Source organism: Scyliorhinus canicula, chromosome 17, assembly GCF_902713615.1.
Source record: "Scyliorhinus canicula chromosome 17, sScyCan1.1, whole genome shotgun sequence".
NCBI lineage: Eukaryota > Metazoa > Chordata > Chondrichthyes > Carcharhiniformes > Scyliorhinidae > Scyliorhinus > Scyliorhinus canicula.
In genome coordinates, this window is record NC_052162.1 from 60,344,123 (window position 1) to 60,363,539 (window position 19,417).

The window sequence follows — 19,417 nt, forward strand, 5'->3', positions numbered from 1 at the left end:
CGGCCTGCTCCGCCCTCTGTAAGAGCTGCGGGAAGAAGGGCCAATTTTCATCCATCTGCCAGACCAAATCGCTCGCTGCTGTACCGCGCAACGACTGGGGATCCCCCCCTCCAGGCCCTTGCGGGCCCTTCCAGTACGCCGTGCCAAACTCCCCCCCCCCTCCCCGCCTCCGGGCCCCTGCGCCCGGCCTGCGCGCCTCCCCCTCTCCTCCGGGCCCTACCAGTGCACCGCGCAACTCTCTCCTCGCCGCCCCCGGGCCACTGCGCCTGGCCAGCGCGCCTCTCTGCCCCCGCTCTCAGCCGCTCCGGTCGGCCCGCCGGCACCGCTAACCCTGCCCCCAGCAACCACGAGGGCCCCGCGGGCGCCGCCATCTTGGGTCCCGGATGCCACGCGCGGGTCCTGGGCGCCGCCATCTTGGGGCGCCGACTCCACGTGCGGGTCCTGGGCGCCGCCATCTTGGGGCGCCGACTCCACGTGCGGGTCCTGGGCGCCTCCATTGTGGGGCGCCGACTCCACGTGTGGGTCCTGGGCACCACCATCCTGGACTGGCACACAAGGTTCTGCCAGCTACTACTCGGCCGACGACGACTACGACGATGGTTCTTCTCCACGGCTCGCGGCCATTCAACTTGGCCAGTCACGGCCACGCACGCTCGCCAAAACAACGATGCTGATCCACCTCAATGGCCACGAGACGGCCTGCCTGCTGGACTCCGGGAGCACGGAAAGCTTCGTTCACCCTGCCACGGTAAGACGCTGCGCGCTCTCTGTCCATCCTGTAGAACACAAAATCGGGTTAGCCTCAGGTTCGCACTCCATCCGCATCACCGGCTGCTGCATCGCGGACCTCACGGCCAAAGGGAAGGTTTTTTAAAATTACAAACTCCTTGGCCTCCCTGACCTTTGCACTCCTAGGACTGGACTTCCAGTGCAACCTGCAGAGCTTGACCTTCCAATTCGGCGGCCCTATACCCCCCCTCACTGTCTACAGCCTCGCGTCCCTCAAAGTGGACCCCCCCATTTGTTTGCTAATCTCACCCCCGATTGCAAACCCGTCGCGACACAGAGCAGACTGTACAGCGCCCAGGACCGGACCTTCATCAGGTCCGAGGTCCAGAGGTTGCTGAAGGAAGGGGTCATCGAGGCCAGCAACAGTCCCTGGTGAGCCCAAGTGCTGGTGGTCCGGACTGGGGAGAAAAACAGGATGGTCATCGACTATAGCCAGACCATCAACCGGTTTACGCAACTGGACGCGTATCCTCTCCCCCGTATTTCCGCCATGGTAAACGATATCGCGAAATACAAAGTCTTCTCCACTGTGGACCCTAAGTCCTTAAGTTGGACCTTATCACCAACTCCCCCTCCACGCGAGTGACCGCAAGTACACCGGGTTCGAGGCTGATGGGCGCCTCTACCACTTCCTTAGGGTTCCATTCAGTGTCACAAATGGGGTCTCGGTCTTCCAACGGGAGATGGACCGAATAGATTACGGGCTACCTTCCCGTATCTCGATAATGTCACCATCTGCGGCCACGACCAGCAGGACCATGACGCCAACCTCCGGAAATTTCTCCAAACTGCAAAACTCCTTAACCTCACGTACAATAAGGATAAGTGCGTGTTTAGCACCGACCGTCTAGCCATCCTCGGCTAAGTAGTGCGTAACAGAGTGATAGGCCCCAACCCCGAACGCATGCGCCCCCTGATGGAACTCCCGCTCCCCAATACCCTCAAATCCCTCAAACACTGCCTGGGTTTCTTCGCTTACTACGCCCAATGGGTTCCCAATTACGCCGACAAGGCCCGTCCCCTCATTCAAACCACGACCTTCCCGTCGTCGACAGAGGCCTGCCAGGTCTTTAGCCGCATCAAAGCGGACATTGCAAAGGCCACGATGCGCGCCATCGACGAGTCCCTCCCCTTCCAGGTCGAGAGCGACGCATCAGAAGTAGCTCTGGCGGCCACCCTGAACCAAGCGGGCAGACCCGTGGCCTTCTTCTCCAGAACTCTCCAGGCTTCCGAACTTCGCCACTCCTCTGTGGAAAAGGAAGCCCAGGCCACAGTCGAAGCTGTGTGACATTGGAGGCACTATCTGGCCGGCAGGAAGTTTACCCTCCTCACAGACCAACGGTCAGTGGCCTTCATGTTCGATAATGCACAGAGGCGCAAGATTAAGAATGACAAGATCTTACGGTGGCGGATCGAGTTGTCCACGTACAACTATCGTCCTGGGAAGCTCAATGAGCCTCCTGATGCCCTGTACCACGGTACCTGCGCCAGCGCGCAGATAGACCGCCTCCACTCTCTCCACGCGGACCTCTGCCATCCAGGGGTGACCCGTTTCTACCATTTCATAAAGGCCCGCAACCTGCCTTTCTCCATCGAGGAATTCAGGACTGTCACTAGGGACTGCCACATCTGCGCAGAGTGCAAACCGCACTTCTACCGCCCCGAGCACGCACATCTGATCAAAGCATCCCGCCCCTTCGAACGTCTCAGCATTGACTTCAAGGGGCCCCTTCCCTCTAGCAGCCGCAACATTTACTTCCTGGCAGTAATCGACGAATACTCCCGCTTCCCCTTCGCCAATCCCTGCCCCGACATGACCACATCGACCGTCATTAAGGCCCTCCTCTCCATCTTCTCCCTGTTCGGCTACCCCGCATACATACATTGCGATCGGGGGGTCCTCATTTATGAGCGACGAGCTGCGTCAATTCCTGCTCAACAGGGGCATTGCCTCTAGCAGGACGACCAGCTATAACCCCCGGGGTAACGGACAGGTCGAGCGGGAGAATGGTACCATCTGGAAGACCATACTACTGGCCCTCCGGTCCAGAGATCTCCCTATTTCCCGATGGCAAGAGGTTATCCCCGATGCCCTACATTCTATCCGCTCACTCCTCTGTACCACAACAAATCAGACACCTCATGAACGTCTTCTTGTTTTCCCCAGGAAGTCGTCCTCCGGATCCCCTCTCCCGATGTGGCTGGCCGCCCCCAGACCCATCTTGCTTTGGAAGCATGTGCGGGTTCACAAGTCCGACCCGTTGGTGGAACAAGTCCAGTTACTCCACGCTAACCCGCAGTATGCATACGTGGAGTACCCCGACGGTCGGCAGGACACAGTCTACGGGACCTGGCAACCGCTGGCGTGCGGCCTTCCCCCCCTTCACCACAGACCCCCCCCCTGTTTTTTTCCCCCAGCGCCCCATCATGGCCACCCCTTCCCCATCCATGGCTTCTCCACCACCAGCCCGGGTGACGGAGACTGTTCAAGGACCATCGCTCCCGGACTGCAGGACATCAGCTGAACCACCACCATCGGCTGAACCAACGTCACCAACTCCACTGCGGCGGTCTGCCAGGACGTTACGGGACACGAAAAGACTGATCGAGTCTATTTAATTTTCAACAACTCCATGGACCTTGTATGGACAATATGTACTATTGTTAATTGTCTGGGCCAGTGGGAAGCCAAAATTTTTTTTTTCTCCCTTCTCTGGCTGCTACTCATACCACCAGTTCTCCCCCCCCCCCCCCCCCCCCCCCCCCCCGGCTCTCGTTGATACCCCCCCCCCCCACCCGGCTTCTTTCTCCGCAAGGGGTGAATGTGGTGGTATGATTTGCATAGCTGCCTGCCATTGGTGCAGAACACTGGCATACCATTGGCCCTGGTCGGTCATGTGCCTCTCGACTGATTGGTTGAGACCAGTCATGTGATGGCTCCCCGATTGGTCGAGAGGCTGAGTTAACCCCGGCTCCAGAGCGAGGTATAAATACCCAGAATGCCCGGCGGTCATCCATTTACTGTAGTCGACCGCAGGGCTAACTTCTAGCTTATTAAAGCCTAACTTTTGTACAGCAACTCGTCTCACGTTCAATTGGTGGTTCATCAGGGTAAAGGTTGCTCGGGATTGGGGGGGCTCTGTAGGTACTTTTCTAGTTTGGTTGGGAGGGTGAAAGCCGATCTAGCCAGGTGCGATGGCCTCCCTCTGTCACTGGCGGGTCGGGTACAGGCGGTTAAAATGAACGTGCTGCCCCAATTTCTGTTTATTTTCCAAAGCCTGCCGATTTTTCTGTCAAAGGCATTTTTTCGAGAGATTGAAGGAATGATTGCCTCGTTCATATGGAGAGGGAAGATGGGCAGAGTTAGAAAGGTGCTGCTACAGAAGGGAAGACAGGCAGGGGGTTTGGGTCTTTCGAACCTGGGGCTGGATTCTCCGCCCCGCCACACCACTTTTCTCCTTCGACCTGCCGGCGGGATTCTCCGCTACGCGGCTGGTCAATGGGGTTTCCCATTGTGGGGCCGCCCCACGCCGTTGGGAAACCACAATGGCGGAGAATCCTGCCCCACCGCGCCAACGCCAGCTGCCGAATTCTCCGGCGCCAGTTTTTTGTTGGGGGTGGGGGGGGATCTAATCACATCGGGCCGGTTGGGGGGCCATGTCAGTGGCCCCCCCCCCGGCGATTCTCCGGGTCCCGATGGGCCGAGCGGCCGCCCGTTTTCAGCCTGTCCCACCGGTGTGAATTACACAAGGTCCTTACCGGCGGGACCTGGCTCTGAGGGTAGCCTGCGGAGTCCTCTTGGGGGCGCGGGGGGCCCCACTGTGGCCTGGCCTGCGATCGGGGCCGACCGATCTGCGGGCGGGCCTGTACCGTGGAGGCACTCTTTCCCTCCGCGTCGGCCTCTGTAAAGCTCCGCCATGGCTGACGCAGAGAAGAAACACCCTGAGCATGCGCAAGGTTCACGCCAGCGGTTTTGCGCATGCGCCAGAACACGCTGGCGCTCCCGCGCACGCGCCAACTATCGCCGGTCGGCGGAGGCCCTTCGCCGCCGGTTGGCGCAGCACCAACCACTTCAGCGCCGGCGTAGCCCCCAAAGGTGCGGAAGATTCCGCACCTTCCGGGTGGCCCGACGCCGGAGTGGTTCACGCCATTCCTCGGCGCCAGTATGGCCCGCCCCGCCAAATACTGGAGAATCCCAGCCAGGGAGTCAGGTAATAATAGCTTAATTTAGAATTTGGAGGCAGTTTCGCCAACACCGGGTTGGGGGCAGGATCAAGGGAAATGCCGATTCGAGGGAACCACAGATTTGAGCCAGGGAAGTGGAATGGAAATTTTCGGATATCGGAGAAGGGGATTAAGACACTAAAAGATTTGTTTCTTGGGGGTTGGTTTGCAGGATTGAAGGAGCTAGGAGTGAAGTATGGGCTGGAGCACGGGGAAATGTTTAGATATATGCAGGTTCAAGATTTTGCCAGGAAGGAGATACAGAGCTTCCCGGTGGAGCCAGCCTCCACATTGCTGGAGGAGGTGCTGATGATAGGGGGACTGGAGAAGAGGGCTGTGTCGGTGGTTTATGGGGCTATTTTGGAAGAGGAGAAGGCACTGCTGGAAGGGATCAAGGCAAAGTTGGAGGAAGAGTTGGGAGAACGTATGGAGGAGGGGTTCTGGTGTGAGGTGCTCCAGAGAGTGAATGCCTCCACCTCATGGTGAGGTTGGGGCTGATACAACTGAAGGTGGTATATAGAGCACACTTCATAAGGGCGAGGATGAGCAAGCTCTTTGAGGGGGTAGAAGATGTGTGTGAACGAAGTGCGGGGAGGGGGGTGGTCACAAACCACGTTTATACGTTTTAGTCCTGTTCAAAGCTGATGGATCACCTGCGGGCTGCTGTTTGGGGGCTTGGTGGGAGGATGGGATTGTTGTTGTTGGGCATTGACATTCGTTACTGCTTATTGCTTATTTTTGGTGGGAAAAAATATGGAGAAAATGTGAAAGAGGAGGAGAATAAAAACATTTTTTTGAAAAACTTACGGAACAATCGAGGTGGATAAAGGAAAGCCTGTAGATGAGCGCATTTCTACAGCCACGCTGCGCCGGAAAAGCAGCTTGCTGCAGCGCAGCATGGCTGGTGAAAGCCGGAAGACTGCTCCCAGGATCAATCTCGTGAGACATTGCAATGCGAGGCAGTAAGCCTTCCTCTAATATGTAGATTCCCTAGGTACCTGCGGTTTTGGGATTCAACCCCTTCGCTTCAGAGACCTCGGGCGAGTCCCATTTGGTACTGGGCCCCACAAAGAGAGACCAGATAGAACAGCACTCGTGGGGGTCTCCAAGAGGATTGGAGGCCCCCAGCTGCATTCCCTTTGGGAAGGCTGCTGCTCTGGCAGTGCTCCTGCCAGCTGGAAGTGCCACCTGGACACCTTGACAGTGGCAGGCTGGCACCCATGTTGACTGCCATTTTAGCGCGCATGTGATCGGGCCGGAAAAATCCTTCAAATCCTTCCTATAATGTGGCGTTCAGAAATGCACACAATATTCCAGCTGAGGTCTAACTCGTGTCTTGTATAAGTTCAGCATAACCTCCTTACTCTTGTACTCTGTGACCCAAGTAATAAAGCCCAGAATACAATATGCTTTATTAACTGCTCTCCACCTGTCCTGCCACCTTCAATTATCTATGCAGATATACATCAAAATCCCTTGGCTCCTATACCCCTTTAAGTATTCATCTTATGAGAAAAGCTTAAGCAGGCCCACTTTATGGAATAAAAACTAAAACAGAAAATATCGGACAATCTCAGCAGGTCTGACAGCATGTGTGGAGAGAAAAGGGAGCTAACATTTCGAGTCTGGATGATTCTTTGTCAAAGGTCTTTATGGAATGGAGCACCTCAACTGTACACAGCCACTTTAAGTATTTACCCCTCACCTTATGTAATGTGAGCTTCATGTCTGAGCCTCTGCCCCACAGCCACTCAATTCTGCACCTTTTTTTTTACAGAGAATACGTTTCAAACATTGATTTACTAGCCTATTACTCAATCTCCTGGAAGTGTAAAGAACTTTAAGAGAAAGGCTAGAAATAAGCTACTAATAAGTCATCAGCTTTCATTGGATGGGTTGCAGAAGGCAACTGTGTGAGTTTCACTAACTTTGGGAAGCAGTATTCCCAAGGAGTTTGTATGCAAATTATCTTTAATTGGTTTATTTGAATTTGAATCTCACCACTAATGGTGAGTTGTCTGCATTAGGCCCTTCCTGCCATGCACTGAATACAAGACTTTTTTCGCTGTGGGTCTCTCACACCCACATTACCCAGACTAGCCCAACATCTTGTTGTCTCCAATGGGCTCCACTAAATTCCATCCTTCGTGTGTATAGTGAGGAAGTCTTGTAGTGGGTAACTTCCCAGCCTCTGAGTCAGAAGCTCCCACTCCAGAACTTGATGGTGAAGGAAGGTACATTCAAAACTTAGCCATGCAAGTTGATTGTCAACCTGAAAATCCTCCCAATACACCTATGGCAGGTGGTAAAGGTGGAGGAGCCCTCATGTCAACCACACTTGGTTGATTGAGCGGGGAATCAGTCGTGAGGCCAAAATCGTGGCCGGCGCCAGGTGCCTGTCAGAATGCCATGCTCCAGTGCCTTGACAACGGTGTCAATGCATTCTACTCTGCACGTACAGTAAACGTCATTGGTATATTATTAGCGGGCCTGACCCGGTATTCTCCGGGTCTTTCTGCGATGCTACGCCTCTGCCAGGAGGAATTACCGATGTTGAGGTTCACAAAATTGAGAAACAGGCACCATGGCTGCTGAACATAGACCATAGAACAGTACAGCACAGAACAGGCCCTTCGGCCCTCAATGTTGTGCCGAGCCATGATCACCCTACTCAAACCCACGTATCCACCCTATACCCGTAACCCAACAACCCCCCCCTTAACCTTACTTTTATTAGGACACTACAGGCAATTTAGCATGGCCAATCCACCTAACCCGCACATCTTTGGACTGTGGGAGGAAACCGGAGCACCCGGAGGAAACCCACGCACACAGGGGGAGGACGTGCAGACTCCACACAGACAGTGACCCCGCCGGGAATCGAACCTGGGACCCTGGAGCTGTGAAGCATTTATGCTAACCACCATGCTACCCTGCTGCCCTGAGATAGAGGAAAGTGTCCAATGCCGCCATGGTGTGCTGACAGTTATGCAATTCAGTAAGTGGTCTTACAACACCATCGACACAGTTATGATGTCGGCTGGGGGCTTCTGCCAGGACCAGGAGGGGTAGCAGGGGGTGGCCAGGAGGTGGGCCGTGAGTTCGGGGTGGACAGGCACAGAACATTATTGTCACAGCCTGCAAGGCAGCCATGCGGTTTGGATGCCCACTGCCACCCCTAGGTCAGGCATTGTCAAAGTCAGGGACCCAATCCACGGGTGGGTCGCGGGCGGTTGTCGGGAGGGGTGCAGAGCAAATCTGCATGCGATAGCCACAGCAGCCGGCTTTTAATGCCTTCAAAATGACCAGGAACAAAAAAAAAAGAATTCGGCCGCACTGCGCATACGTGCCCAATCACTGGTGCACATGCGCAAAACTATGCACATGTGCACCGATGGTCGGGCATGCATACGCAGTGCGGCCACATAATTTTTATATGGTCACAGCCTATTCTTTCATGTTCGGGGGGGCCAAAGGGATCAAAGGGACAAACTGACCATTGGGGCCAAAGGGACCCAAAACCATTTCCTCCATTTTTGTCAGCAACAAACAAGGTAAGAGAAAATGGTGGGTCGTGGAGGTTGGGCGACCCTGGTCGCGAAGGTCGGCCGGCGTGGGTCCCGAAGGTTGGCCGGTTGGTAAAAATGGGTCCCCGGAAAAAAAGTTTGAGAAACACTGCCCTAGGTAACCTCTGGCCCCTGCCGATGCATCAGCGGAATTGGTGCGCTCAGAACCAGGGCCATCTTGTTGGCTGGGATGAGAGTGTGTGGGGAGTGGAGTGCTAATATGTGACTGCGGCTTGTCAGCCAATCCCGACCCTGGCAAATCTGACACCATTTCACATTGGAATCGGTCATGTTCCACATGGCGGCAGTTAAACCCATTAACTGTTCCTGAATTGCTCCAGGAGCACCACAAATTTTGCAATTTTGTAGAAGTCCACCAATTCTGTCCTGGCGTCAACACTTAGTCTCTGAAACGGAGAATCCTGCCCAATGTTATTTTGTGGTGACAATGGTGAGGCACCCCGGCATATGGGTAGAAGATAAGTTTATCTCTATAATTCTCCACATGGAGGCTGAATTATGGCCAGAGCATTAGGGAAAGTGTAATTTTCCCCAATGAAAGGAGAAGAAAATTGGGTGAGAAAATGCCATGCCAAATTGTTCTTGAAGAATTCAAACTGTTAATTTGGAAGAAAAGCCTCAGAACAGATCAGGGAATGGTACACAGGAAAAACAAGGTAAAAAGTTTTATCCACCATGACAAAAATAGGTCATTTTTGTTTTAGAACATACCTCTTTGTGTTTTACATCTAATCTCCCGTGGTTGTCCAAAGAGCCTCTTCTCAAAGATCCTTTTCTTTTGTGAAGAGAGAAATGCAATGCTCTATCACTTTTTGGAAATGGTTCTGTATGTAACATTGATGCGGTACGAAGTTCTTGCAGGTCATGGCCAGTGCTTAATAAACTCATTTCCTGGAGCAACTCAATTGGCTGGGTTTTTATTGAAATAACAGACAAGTGGTCTGAGATGAGTTCTGGATTTACCCTCAGTTGCGTTTCTCGCTGATGTGGGACAATCTTCACAGGTACTATTTCCTCTTCAGAACCCAAAATTGTAGCATCACTGAAAACCTCATGAAGCACATTCTCTGCTTCACTTGAAGTTGTATGTGATGTTTCAGTTGAAGAGTCTGATGTGTGTACTACTTTAGAGATTGCATGATCTGAAGTGATTATCGTGGGAATTGGTAGTTCAGCATCAATACCTTTGCTTAACTTACTTCTGCTAGGGTGAGCAAATGAAGTTTTCCGTTGGGAGGAACTGGATAATTCAAGGTTACTTTTTAAAGCATCGATAATATTTGTTGCAATCTTTTCTGAAAGCAAACTTATCTGAGAACGGCTTGTTATGTAGGATGGCGTGGTGAGGGATTTCTGTAAAAGTGTACCTGCAACATGTGAACAAATGCTAACCACATCTTCCTTTGACAATGCTCCAGTGAGTTCATCCAGTGAAAGGGAACTTCCACTAGAAAACTCAGTCCCATGTGGTGTTGCTGTTTGCTGTTGGATTGCCTTTTCATATCGAACAACTTTGGAGCTTTGTGGAGCCTTGCTTGATAATATATTACTTAGAACAGTTTGAACTAGATTATCTGCATCACTACTTATGCTTGAAGATGCACCTTCTGTTGAAGAAGAAGAAGAAAGCTTTTTCTCTGCAATTGTAGAAGTTTTACCACAAGATCTGATTTTTACAGAAGCTTGTAGTTTGGCAGGTTTTTGTTTCCTCCAATTATCGTTGAAAAAAGCAATTTGTTTGTTATCTTTGTCAGATGATTCCGTAGATGAAGGTATACGCAGCGTGGATGTAGAAGACTCCGAGCTGTGTTTTAATTCTTGCATAACATCACAAACAATTTTTTCTGAAAGCAAATTTAACTGAGAAGAATGTAAACTCTCACATGTTTTCTCAGATGGCTCAGGAAAAAGTGATTCCATTATTTGTGAAAAAATGGAAACCAATGCTTCTGTTAATAATTCCTCAGACAAATCATCTAGTGCAACAGAACTTTCACATGCTTCTAAGGACGACTGTTTTTCAGTTGGAATACTAGCCCATATATTATATAGAACTGTTTGAACTAGACTTTCTGCTTCACTGCTTCCCGTTGAATGAAGTGGTTCTTCAGCTGAAGAGACAGAAAGCTTTGTGTCGTCAAAATGTAGTGGACAAGTACAGGGTCCATCATACGAAGTTATCATTTTTGAATCTGGTGGCTCAATTGCTGACAATGTACATATGCTCTCTTTGTCAGAAACCATTAATTGGCTGCTCTGTTCGCCAGAAAACTTGCAGACATCAGTATGTAAAGGCTCAAAAGCACAGACACATGATGGCTCAAAACTACTTTCCAATCCTTGGTAAGTATTTGAAATAACTGTTTCTGAGAACAGATTTAACTGAGAAGTATTTGTACTTTGATCAGATACAAATTCTGGTTTTGGTAAGCCTGAATCTGAAGCATGTGACAAAGTATTAATTCCTTCCATGCACAACATTTGATTGAGTCCATCAACTGAAATAAAGCTTTCATCATACCGTTGAGTGTCACAAACTGGTGCCATTGTTGACCATGATGTTAGAGTCTCTTTTCGCGTTAATGGACATACTGTATCATAGCTGACATCATCAGGAGCTCTATACTCATTTTCCTTACCTTGATATACGTATTGTGGTTGTGGCTTGTCGAACAATAAAGCCCGTTTTTTGCATTCCATAATTTTCTGTATTATCTCTTTTGTTACCAGTTCCAGGAAGAAATCCTGAAGTTCTCGTCTGGTAATATCATTTTTAAACCTATCTGCTTCTTTTGATCCACATAACTGGTTTAATTGACTCAGATATATACTATACTTTACATACTCAGTGATAGATTTGATCACGTGTGGTAGCAATATTACATCAATATTTTCAGCCACTTTACCTGCTGAACAGGTGCATTTAGCATCTTGTTTCCTATATTCACAAATTGTTTTTGCATCTCCACAGATCTGTGTTTCACCTGAATCAATCCGTGAGGGTAAGGAACATGTGTCAAATTCATCAATCATTCCAGAAACATGTTTTTCAGCTCTTTGATCTGATAACGAATCAGAAGATTCAGAAACCCCAGCATCTGAAAATTGACATTTATTTTTTTCTTCTAAGATGAACCTTACTAAATTACTTTCCAGATCATCATTGAGTGCAACATGTGCTTTTACAAATGGACATATTCCTTTTCCTTCATCTGATTCGTCGGACTTGAGTACTGAGTTAATAACATTTTCAATTAACGTTTCAGACATTTTTGTCAACCCAGATATACCTGGCTCATGATAACAGACTTCTGATGATTCCTCAGTCATACTATCTGCCATTGATGAAATGCTACTTGAATATATTTTTTCACAAACAGGCTCTTGAGGTATACTGAATGATATTTTCTTTTTACTTGCCTTTGAGCTACTAGATGAATATTCACTACACATTGTTGGTGCAGCAGTATCCTTTGAACTAACGTCAAAAATTGACATTTCACTGATTGTATGTGAATGGCTCAATTCATTTGCAGATGCAGGATAACTAATAACAGGTTCAATTTGTTCCAAAATAAATCTGACAAGGTCTACTGAAATTAAGTCAAAATATGATGCGACAACTTCTGTTCCAGCATCAGTTAATGCATTTTGTGAATCCACAGACTTTTTGAGAACTACCTGATTTTGCATCAATGGTTTCACAGCAAGAATTTTCTTGGCTTGTTCAGTGACATCATTTATAAAGTAAATTGAAGAAAGCATACTGGCAAAAGGATTAATTTGAACTGCTTTTTTTGGGGCGAACGGACAAGTGGCACCAACGTTTGAATCCTGAACTACAAATGAATCTTCCAAAGCATACTTTCTTTCTACCTCTGCAACAACTGCATTCACAAGTTCTTGAGAAACATCATTCACTTCGGTTTCAAGCGGTATGAAGCTCAATGTGGAATCTATCTTTTGAAGCAAAATGTCAATAGTTTTTGAAATAATATCTTGCAAAACGTCTGGTGTAATCATGGCCTCAAGATCCTTTATGTGAGAGGAAATTAGTTTTCTTTCGCCATCGATAATCTTTGTGATTTCCTGGGAAAACTTTTCATCACTTAAAAGCTGCTGTAAGGCAAACTTTATGAGTTCTTCTTTCATACGTCTTGCTGTGTCAGTCGTCTTCTGTTCTGTTAAATCTTTAGAACCAGAGACAAGCATCTCAGTTTTTGTTTGTAATATTTCATGAAGCCGGTTTGTGACTTGATCGCCAAATGAGCTGCTGAGCTTTCTTCCCTCGGGTGGTGTTCTGGTTTGGTTAGTTCCTTGCCCTGATTCAGAATTAAGTTCTTTATAGGCTGTTAATGACTTCTTTATTTCATAATAAATAGCATTTAAGAAATCTGGTGAAGTGAGGCCTAGCTTACATGACTGAGACACCGAGCTTGCCATATCATTGAACAGTTTTGTAAAACACTCAGTGAAATCTGAAGTAGTATCTGATGTCTCTGATGATTTATCTGCACACAATTGTTCCTTGTCTAACTCAGGATTTTGTTCAAATGAATGTAGTGAAAGACCAATTACTTTTCTGATGTGGTCCAAAACATTTTTTGTAGTATCTTCTGAAACAAGGTCAAGGCAAGAATCACTTAATTCAGCACTGGATTTATCATCAGTCAATGGCGTTTCAGTATATCTCCGTTTTTGCCCTGTAACCATTTCTGAAATCTCACATTTAAGTTGAGTAGTAAGTAATTTTATTAATTTTTCATCGAAGGGGTCAAATGATTCTTGATCAGATTTACCACCTTTTTGGTCATGATTATCATCAAGTGCATCCTGAGAAGGTTTTTGATGCGGTTTACTTTGGACGGCAATTTTCTCTGTTTTCTCATCTTTTATTATCTTTATTTCTTTTACTTTTTGGAACATTGGGAACTTTTCTACTTGATTAATAGGAAGTTTTTTGGAAACACTGGTCTTCTTTTTTGTGATAGTTTTTTTTGACTTTGGAATTGCTTCTGGCAAGCGTTCTGGTCTGTTTCCCAATTTTTGGCTTTCTGATGAGAAGGATTTTGTGGGACTAATTGAAATCTTAGTCAACGATAATCTGCGTGGTTTGGGCAGTTTTTTAATAATGGTACTTTGTGTGGGAATAGGAATGCCTGGAGATCTTTGAAATGTATCTTCTGAAGGTAACCTGGTTTCTTCCAACCGCGTTGGCTTTCCTTTTACAGATACTTCAGTGGTGGGTGTTCGTGTTAGGTCCATTGCAGCCACACTTTCATTTGATATCTGCATTTTATCTCCTAAAATATCAGTAATTGACTTCATTACTATGGTAAAGAGCTTCTCATAGTCTGATCCAGGTGATGTTGAGCTGATTGACATACCTTCATTTGGCTTTACAGGGGGCTTGGCATCACTGGGGTCAGCAGGGTGAGCTATTCCAATTTGTGAATCAGTTGTGATATGACTTTGGAACAGAAGACATTTTTTTAACAGGTTCCTAACTAACTCTTCGGCAATTCCTGTTATTAACAATGAAGATATCTGTGCATTACTGGGATGGTCTGAAACTGCTGTCACAGATCTTTGTCCTGAATGGGATCTTCTAGTGTCAAGCTTTATATTTGATGAGGAAATGGAAGCATCTAAAATTACTTTCAGAACTTTGTTCACAATGTCATCTGAGACAATATTGATTTCTGGGCTTGATACCAACTTGTTTAATGTTGCTACTGTTGAAGGTGATTTTATCCATATCGAATCGATGTGTAATTTATTTGATGTGACGGCATCCGTTATTGCCTTTATTGCATAAAAAGCTTTGTCTTGTTTCTGAGCAGAAGCTTCTGAGGCGGCCATGATAGGAGGCAGAATCTTATTTGTCATCAGATCAGCCTGTGACAAATTGATAGGTTTTTGTTTGTCAATTTTACTGAAAGAACCTTGAATCGAACCGGTGCTTCCCAAATCAATGTCACCTTTTTCTGTTGATGGAAAGAGATCAAATATTTCAACCAGTACATCGATAACTGTACTTGAAAACTCATTAAAATCAGTTAATCAAGTAGGATTAAGAACATTTCACAAACATTACTGTAGCAGATTAGCACCAACATACTCGATTAGTCTTCTTTGAACTTCAGATAGTAAAATAAAACACAATAATTAATCAGGTGTTTAAGAACTATGTCTACGAAATACATCTAGTTCAATGTATACTTGGGACTGCTAAATTAATCACATGCACTTAAAGTAGCAGTAGTCCTGGAAATTAGATTTAGCATTTTGTTGACAATAAAGCAGAATTTGTAGGGAGGGATTTGTATTGTTTAAGCTATAGAACATTATAGACATGTCAAGTTTAGCATCAGTCTTTGATAAGTTATTAGAATTCATGATTAAGAAGAGAGTGGCTGAGCACTATGGTGAAATAAGGGTTGGATATATAGAAGGTCACCATGGATTTCTCAAAGGTAACTCATGCCTAACAATCCTATAATAAAAACAAAAGATTGCAGAAGCTAGAAATCTGGAATTAAAACAGAAAATGCTGTATAAACTCAACAGGTCTGGCAGCATCTATGGAGAGAGAAACAGAGTTAACATTTTGAATCCATATGACTTCTAACAATCTTAATTGAATGTTTTGAGGCAGTTAAAGTAGCAGAGAGCAATATATCCATATAATCTATGTGGCCTTCCAGAAAGCAAAGATTTAATAAGGTTCCACATTAAAAAATTAAACTAAAATTAAAGCTCATGGAATTGAAAGCAAGTTATTGACCCAAGTTGGTGAATGAGTTCAATGGTAGAAAACGGAAAGTAGGAATAATGGTTATGCACTCATATTAGAAAGAAGTGTCTAAAAATATCCCAAAAGGATCTGTGCTCGAACATTAGAACATGAAAATTAAATCCCATTATTTTTTAAACCTTGAGTGCCAGAACTCAAGATCACACTCCCTTCGAAAAGCAAGTTTATCAGAGTGGACATTGATCATGTCTGCGGCAACGGTGAGGTGACAAACATCCATGTGATTTTCCTGCAGCAACTCATCCCTCACTCAAAGCGAATGTGAGTGCATTGTCCTGTTTTTTAATTCACTGCCATGCACAAATTATCTCTACTTTATTTCATAGGCACCTTGTCAAGTGCCCAAGGCTCTCATCCAGCCAGGTCCTTAGCTCCAACCTCAAGGTTACCTCAGATGAAGAACCTGAGGACAGCACCTTTGAAGAATGTTTGAAGGATTTCTGGACACTATAATTCTGCTGAGTCCAAGTCAGATGTCAAGCCTCCGGACTCAGTCTTAAATTAGTTACAGCAATCATGCAACAATCATGAGAACATCTCAAAGAAATATCAGCTGCATTCCTCAGATTTCAATGAACAATGCAGGAGTCAGAGGTAATAATGCTAGTATGCCACTGCACTGAGCTCATCACAGGCAGTATGGCTGCCACCTTTGGGACCTTGGTCCAGGCCCTGCACTGTTGAAAAAGGTGCACTCCATCACTACATGCATCGGTGGTACCCATGAGTGGCTTTGCAAGAGGGATTCTTCACACCTCAATTTCACTCCTACTACCCCTTATCCTCAAGGAGTCAGACAGGGACCCTTGGACACTCACAGGAAGGGGGATCAGCAGCTGGGCACCCCAGAGCCATCCATCCAAAGGACTCTGGGGCTCTCCAGCCAATCCAAATCCCCTCTCCCTGTACCCCATCACTTCCAGCTGGTCAAGCTGAGGAGGGTGCATCTGCCCTGCAGCAGGACCACCCAAAACATTCCAGGGCCCTCCAAGTCTGGAAGGATGTTTGCCAATGTCATTACTGACAACAGGGCAAAGCAGACCAGAGGCTGCCTCAATCTCCACTGTGGATGTCAGGAAAGCACCAAGTAGGGTTAAGAAAGATTTAGGAACACAATGGTGGCACGGATGTTCATATGCATATAATGTATACAGCTGCACTGATTTCACATCTCTTGCGTTTGCTTTCTTTTTATGATGAGCTATTTTGCTGTCAATCAGGTATGATACCATATTCGGTCCCCCCACTTATTGCAAATGTCACCAAAATAGGCTTCTCGTTAAAAGTAGTGTGCTTCCATATCACCAGTGTCTGTGTATTTTACACATTATTCACAAAATCAGTGGTATCTTGAGCTTAATGCTAAGTGCGCTTGTGGAGCAAAACCTGTTCACATGCTTTGCAGTCATGCCATGTTTATTTTTGGCTATGTAAGATTGAGGCAGAGGTGTTCTCCTATCTCATCTGAATTCTTGAAAACTGAAGGTACAGGGTGATGTGTTGGGTATGTTGGGTCTGCGAGGACTGCGTGTACTGCAGCAGTGAGAGAGACAGGCTTCCAACACTTGAAGAAATGCAACTCGATTTTATTGAACTCTTAACTATCATACATACTTTAACTGTGGGTTGACACTATGCTGACTTGACTGGAGACCTGAGGCTAACCTGACCAGACTATCTTACTACCACATGGTGTATGTTCTAGTTATTGCTCACAGGCTCTGACTGTCTCAGAGGCTGGATCCTAAGAGAGCGGGAAAACTAGTGCCCTCTGGCTTTCTAGTGGTCGTGTCCTGTCTGGTGATTGGCTGCTGTGTTCTGTGTGTTCATTGGTCATCCTGTGTGTCAATCACTGCCTGTCTGTGCACCATCATATACTTGTGTGTATATTATGACATCTCCCCCCCCCCCCCGCTTTTTTTCCTTTTTATTTTAAAAAAATGTGTATAGGTCAATAAATAGTGAGTGTGTGTGTGTAGAAGCCTGACTAGATACAAAGTATGTGAACGTATTTACATGGGAAGGTGTCTAGTGCAGATAGAAGGCAGATAACAAATTAGGAAGAAACAACATGTACAGATGTGTAAACGGATCACAAGGTAATGCAACATTCAGTCTATAAATTCAGTCTCTGTGGTTGGCGACGAATTATGGTTGACCGCCTCAAAGGTGGGTCAGGGGCCGCCTGCACTGGAATGGGCGGAACTGCCTCCAATGTAGAGGTCGGTAAAAGAACTGGCAGATCGGTGGTCTTGTGGAACGGCGCGTCCTGAGGAACCAGCATGTGAGGCGGGACATCACGTTCAGGTGGCGAGCGTGGAAGTAGCCGCAGTGCCCGCCTATTACGCCGAAGAAAGGAGCCATCATGCATGCGAATGAGGAACGATCTCGGGGCCACTTGCTTAACCACCACAGCTGTGGCAGACCAGCCACCGTCAGGTAGCTGAACATGAACTCGGTCAGCAGGGACCAGAGCAGGGAGATCTGTGGCATGGGCATCAGACGCCGACTTGCATTGGGCCCGAGACTGTTGCATCCTCTGCAGGACCGGAAAATTGTCAAGGTCCGGGATGTGGACAGCAGGCACCGTCGTCCATAGTGTGCGGTTCATTAGCAGCTGTGCTGGGGACAGGCCAGTGGACAAAGGAGTCGCCCTGTAGGCTAACAGCCCAGGTTAAAATCTGAACCCGAGTCAGCAGCTTTGCACAACAGTCTTTTAACAATGTGAACCCCCTTTTCAGCCTTCCCATTCGACTGGGGGTAGTGGGGGCTTGAAGTGACGTGCGTAAAATTGTACTGCCGGGCAAAATGATCCACTCCTGGCTGAAGAAGCACGGGCCATTATCAGTCATAACAGTAAGTGGAATGCCATGACGGCAAAGGTCTCTTTGCACGCCTTGATGACTGTTGCTGATGTGAGTGTGGTAGTATGACTAGGGGTATTATGGTACCTTGGACGTGAGCTGCTATTGGTGCAGAGGACTCGCTGCCCATTGGCTCGGGTAAGTCATGTGCCTCTCAGCCATGTAGCTCCGCCTACAAGGTGGGATATAAGAACCCGTGCTTCCCGGCATGTCTGCTGCCGGGCACACATCTTGTGCATTAAAGCCTATCGTTTGGATCTCATCTCCGTCTCGTGTCCAATTGATGGTGCATAAGTGAGGCGAGTCAGTCTAACCACCTCGGGGTAGTTAGAAAAGAAGTCCACGAGGAGTACATAGTCTCGGCCCTTTGCATGAAAGAGGTCAATCCCAACTTTGGACCATGGGGAGGACACCAGTTCATGTGGCTGTAGAGTCTGTTTTGGCTGAGCCGGCTGGAACCTTTGGCACGTTGGGCAATTGAGGACCGTGTTGGTGATATTCTGACTGATGCCTGGCCAATAAACTGCCTCTCGGGTTCGACGGTGACACTTTTCGACCCCCAGGTGACCCTCATGGATTTGGCCGAGGATCAACTCTCGCATGCTCTGTGGGATTACTATCCTGTCCAGTTTCATTAGTATGCCGTCCACTACCGCTAGATCGTCCTTTTCATTATAGAACTGTGGGCTCTGCCCCTTTTGCCAACCATCTGTGAGATGTCGCATGACCCGCTGGAGCCCTGGCCGTCTCCTGACGAATTTGCAAGACCCTTTCATCTGTGGCCGGAAAGTTGGATCCACAAAACTTCACCTGAGCGTCTATCTGACAAAGTCCGACTGCTCACAGGGCGTGGTGATGGATCTAGGGAGTGCGTTGGCCACAATCAGCTCCTTGCCCGGGGTGTAGACCAGGTCAAAATCGTAGCGGCGGAGTTTGAGGAGGATACGTTGTAGCCGGGGCGTCATATCATTGAGGTCTTTTTGGATGATGTGAACCAATGGCCTGTGGTCCGTCTTGACCGTGACTTTGGGGAGTCCATACACGTAATCATGGAATTTGTCAATCCCTGTGAGGAGGCCCAGGCATTATTTTTCAACCTGAGCATAACGTTGCTCAGTAGGTGTCGTGGCTATAGA

At 47.7% G+C, this 19,417-nt stretch overlaps 1 protein-coding gene across 1 annotated transcript in view; it reads right to left on the reverse strand.

Moving 5' to 3' along the window:
• Positions 1-19,417, reverse strand: part of LOC119951471 — a 212,420-nt gene that overhangs the window by 61,903 nt on the left and 131,100 nt on the right. The window contains exon 12 of the mRNA XM_038774682.1: positions 9,312-14,587. Within this exon, the coding sequence (XP_038630610.1) occupies positions 9,312-14,587 (5,276 nt within the window). The remainder of the gene's footprint in view (positions 1-9,311; positions 14,588-19,417) is intronic.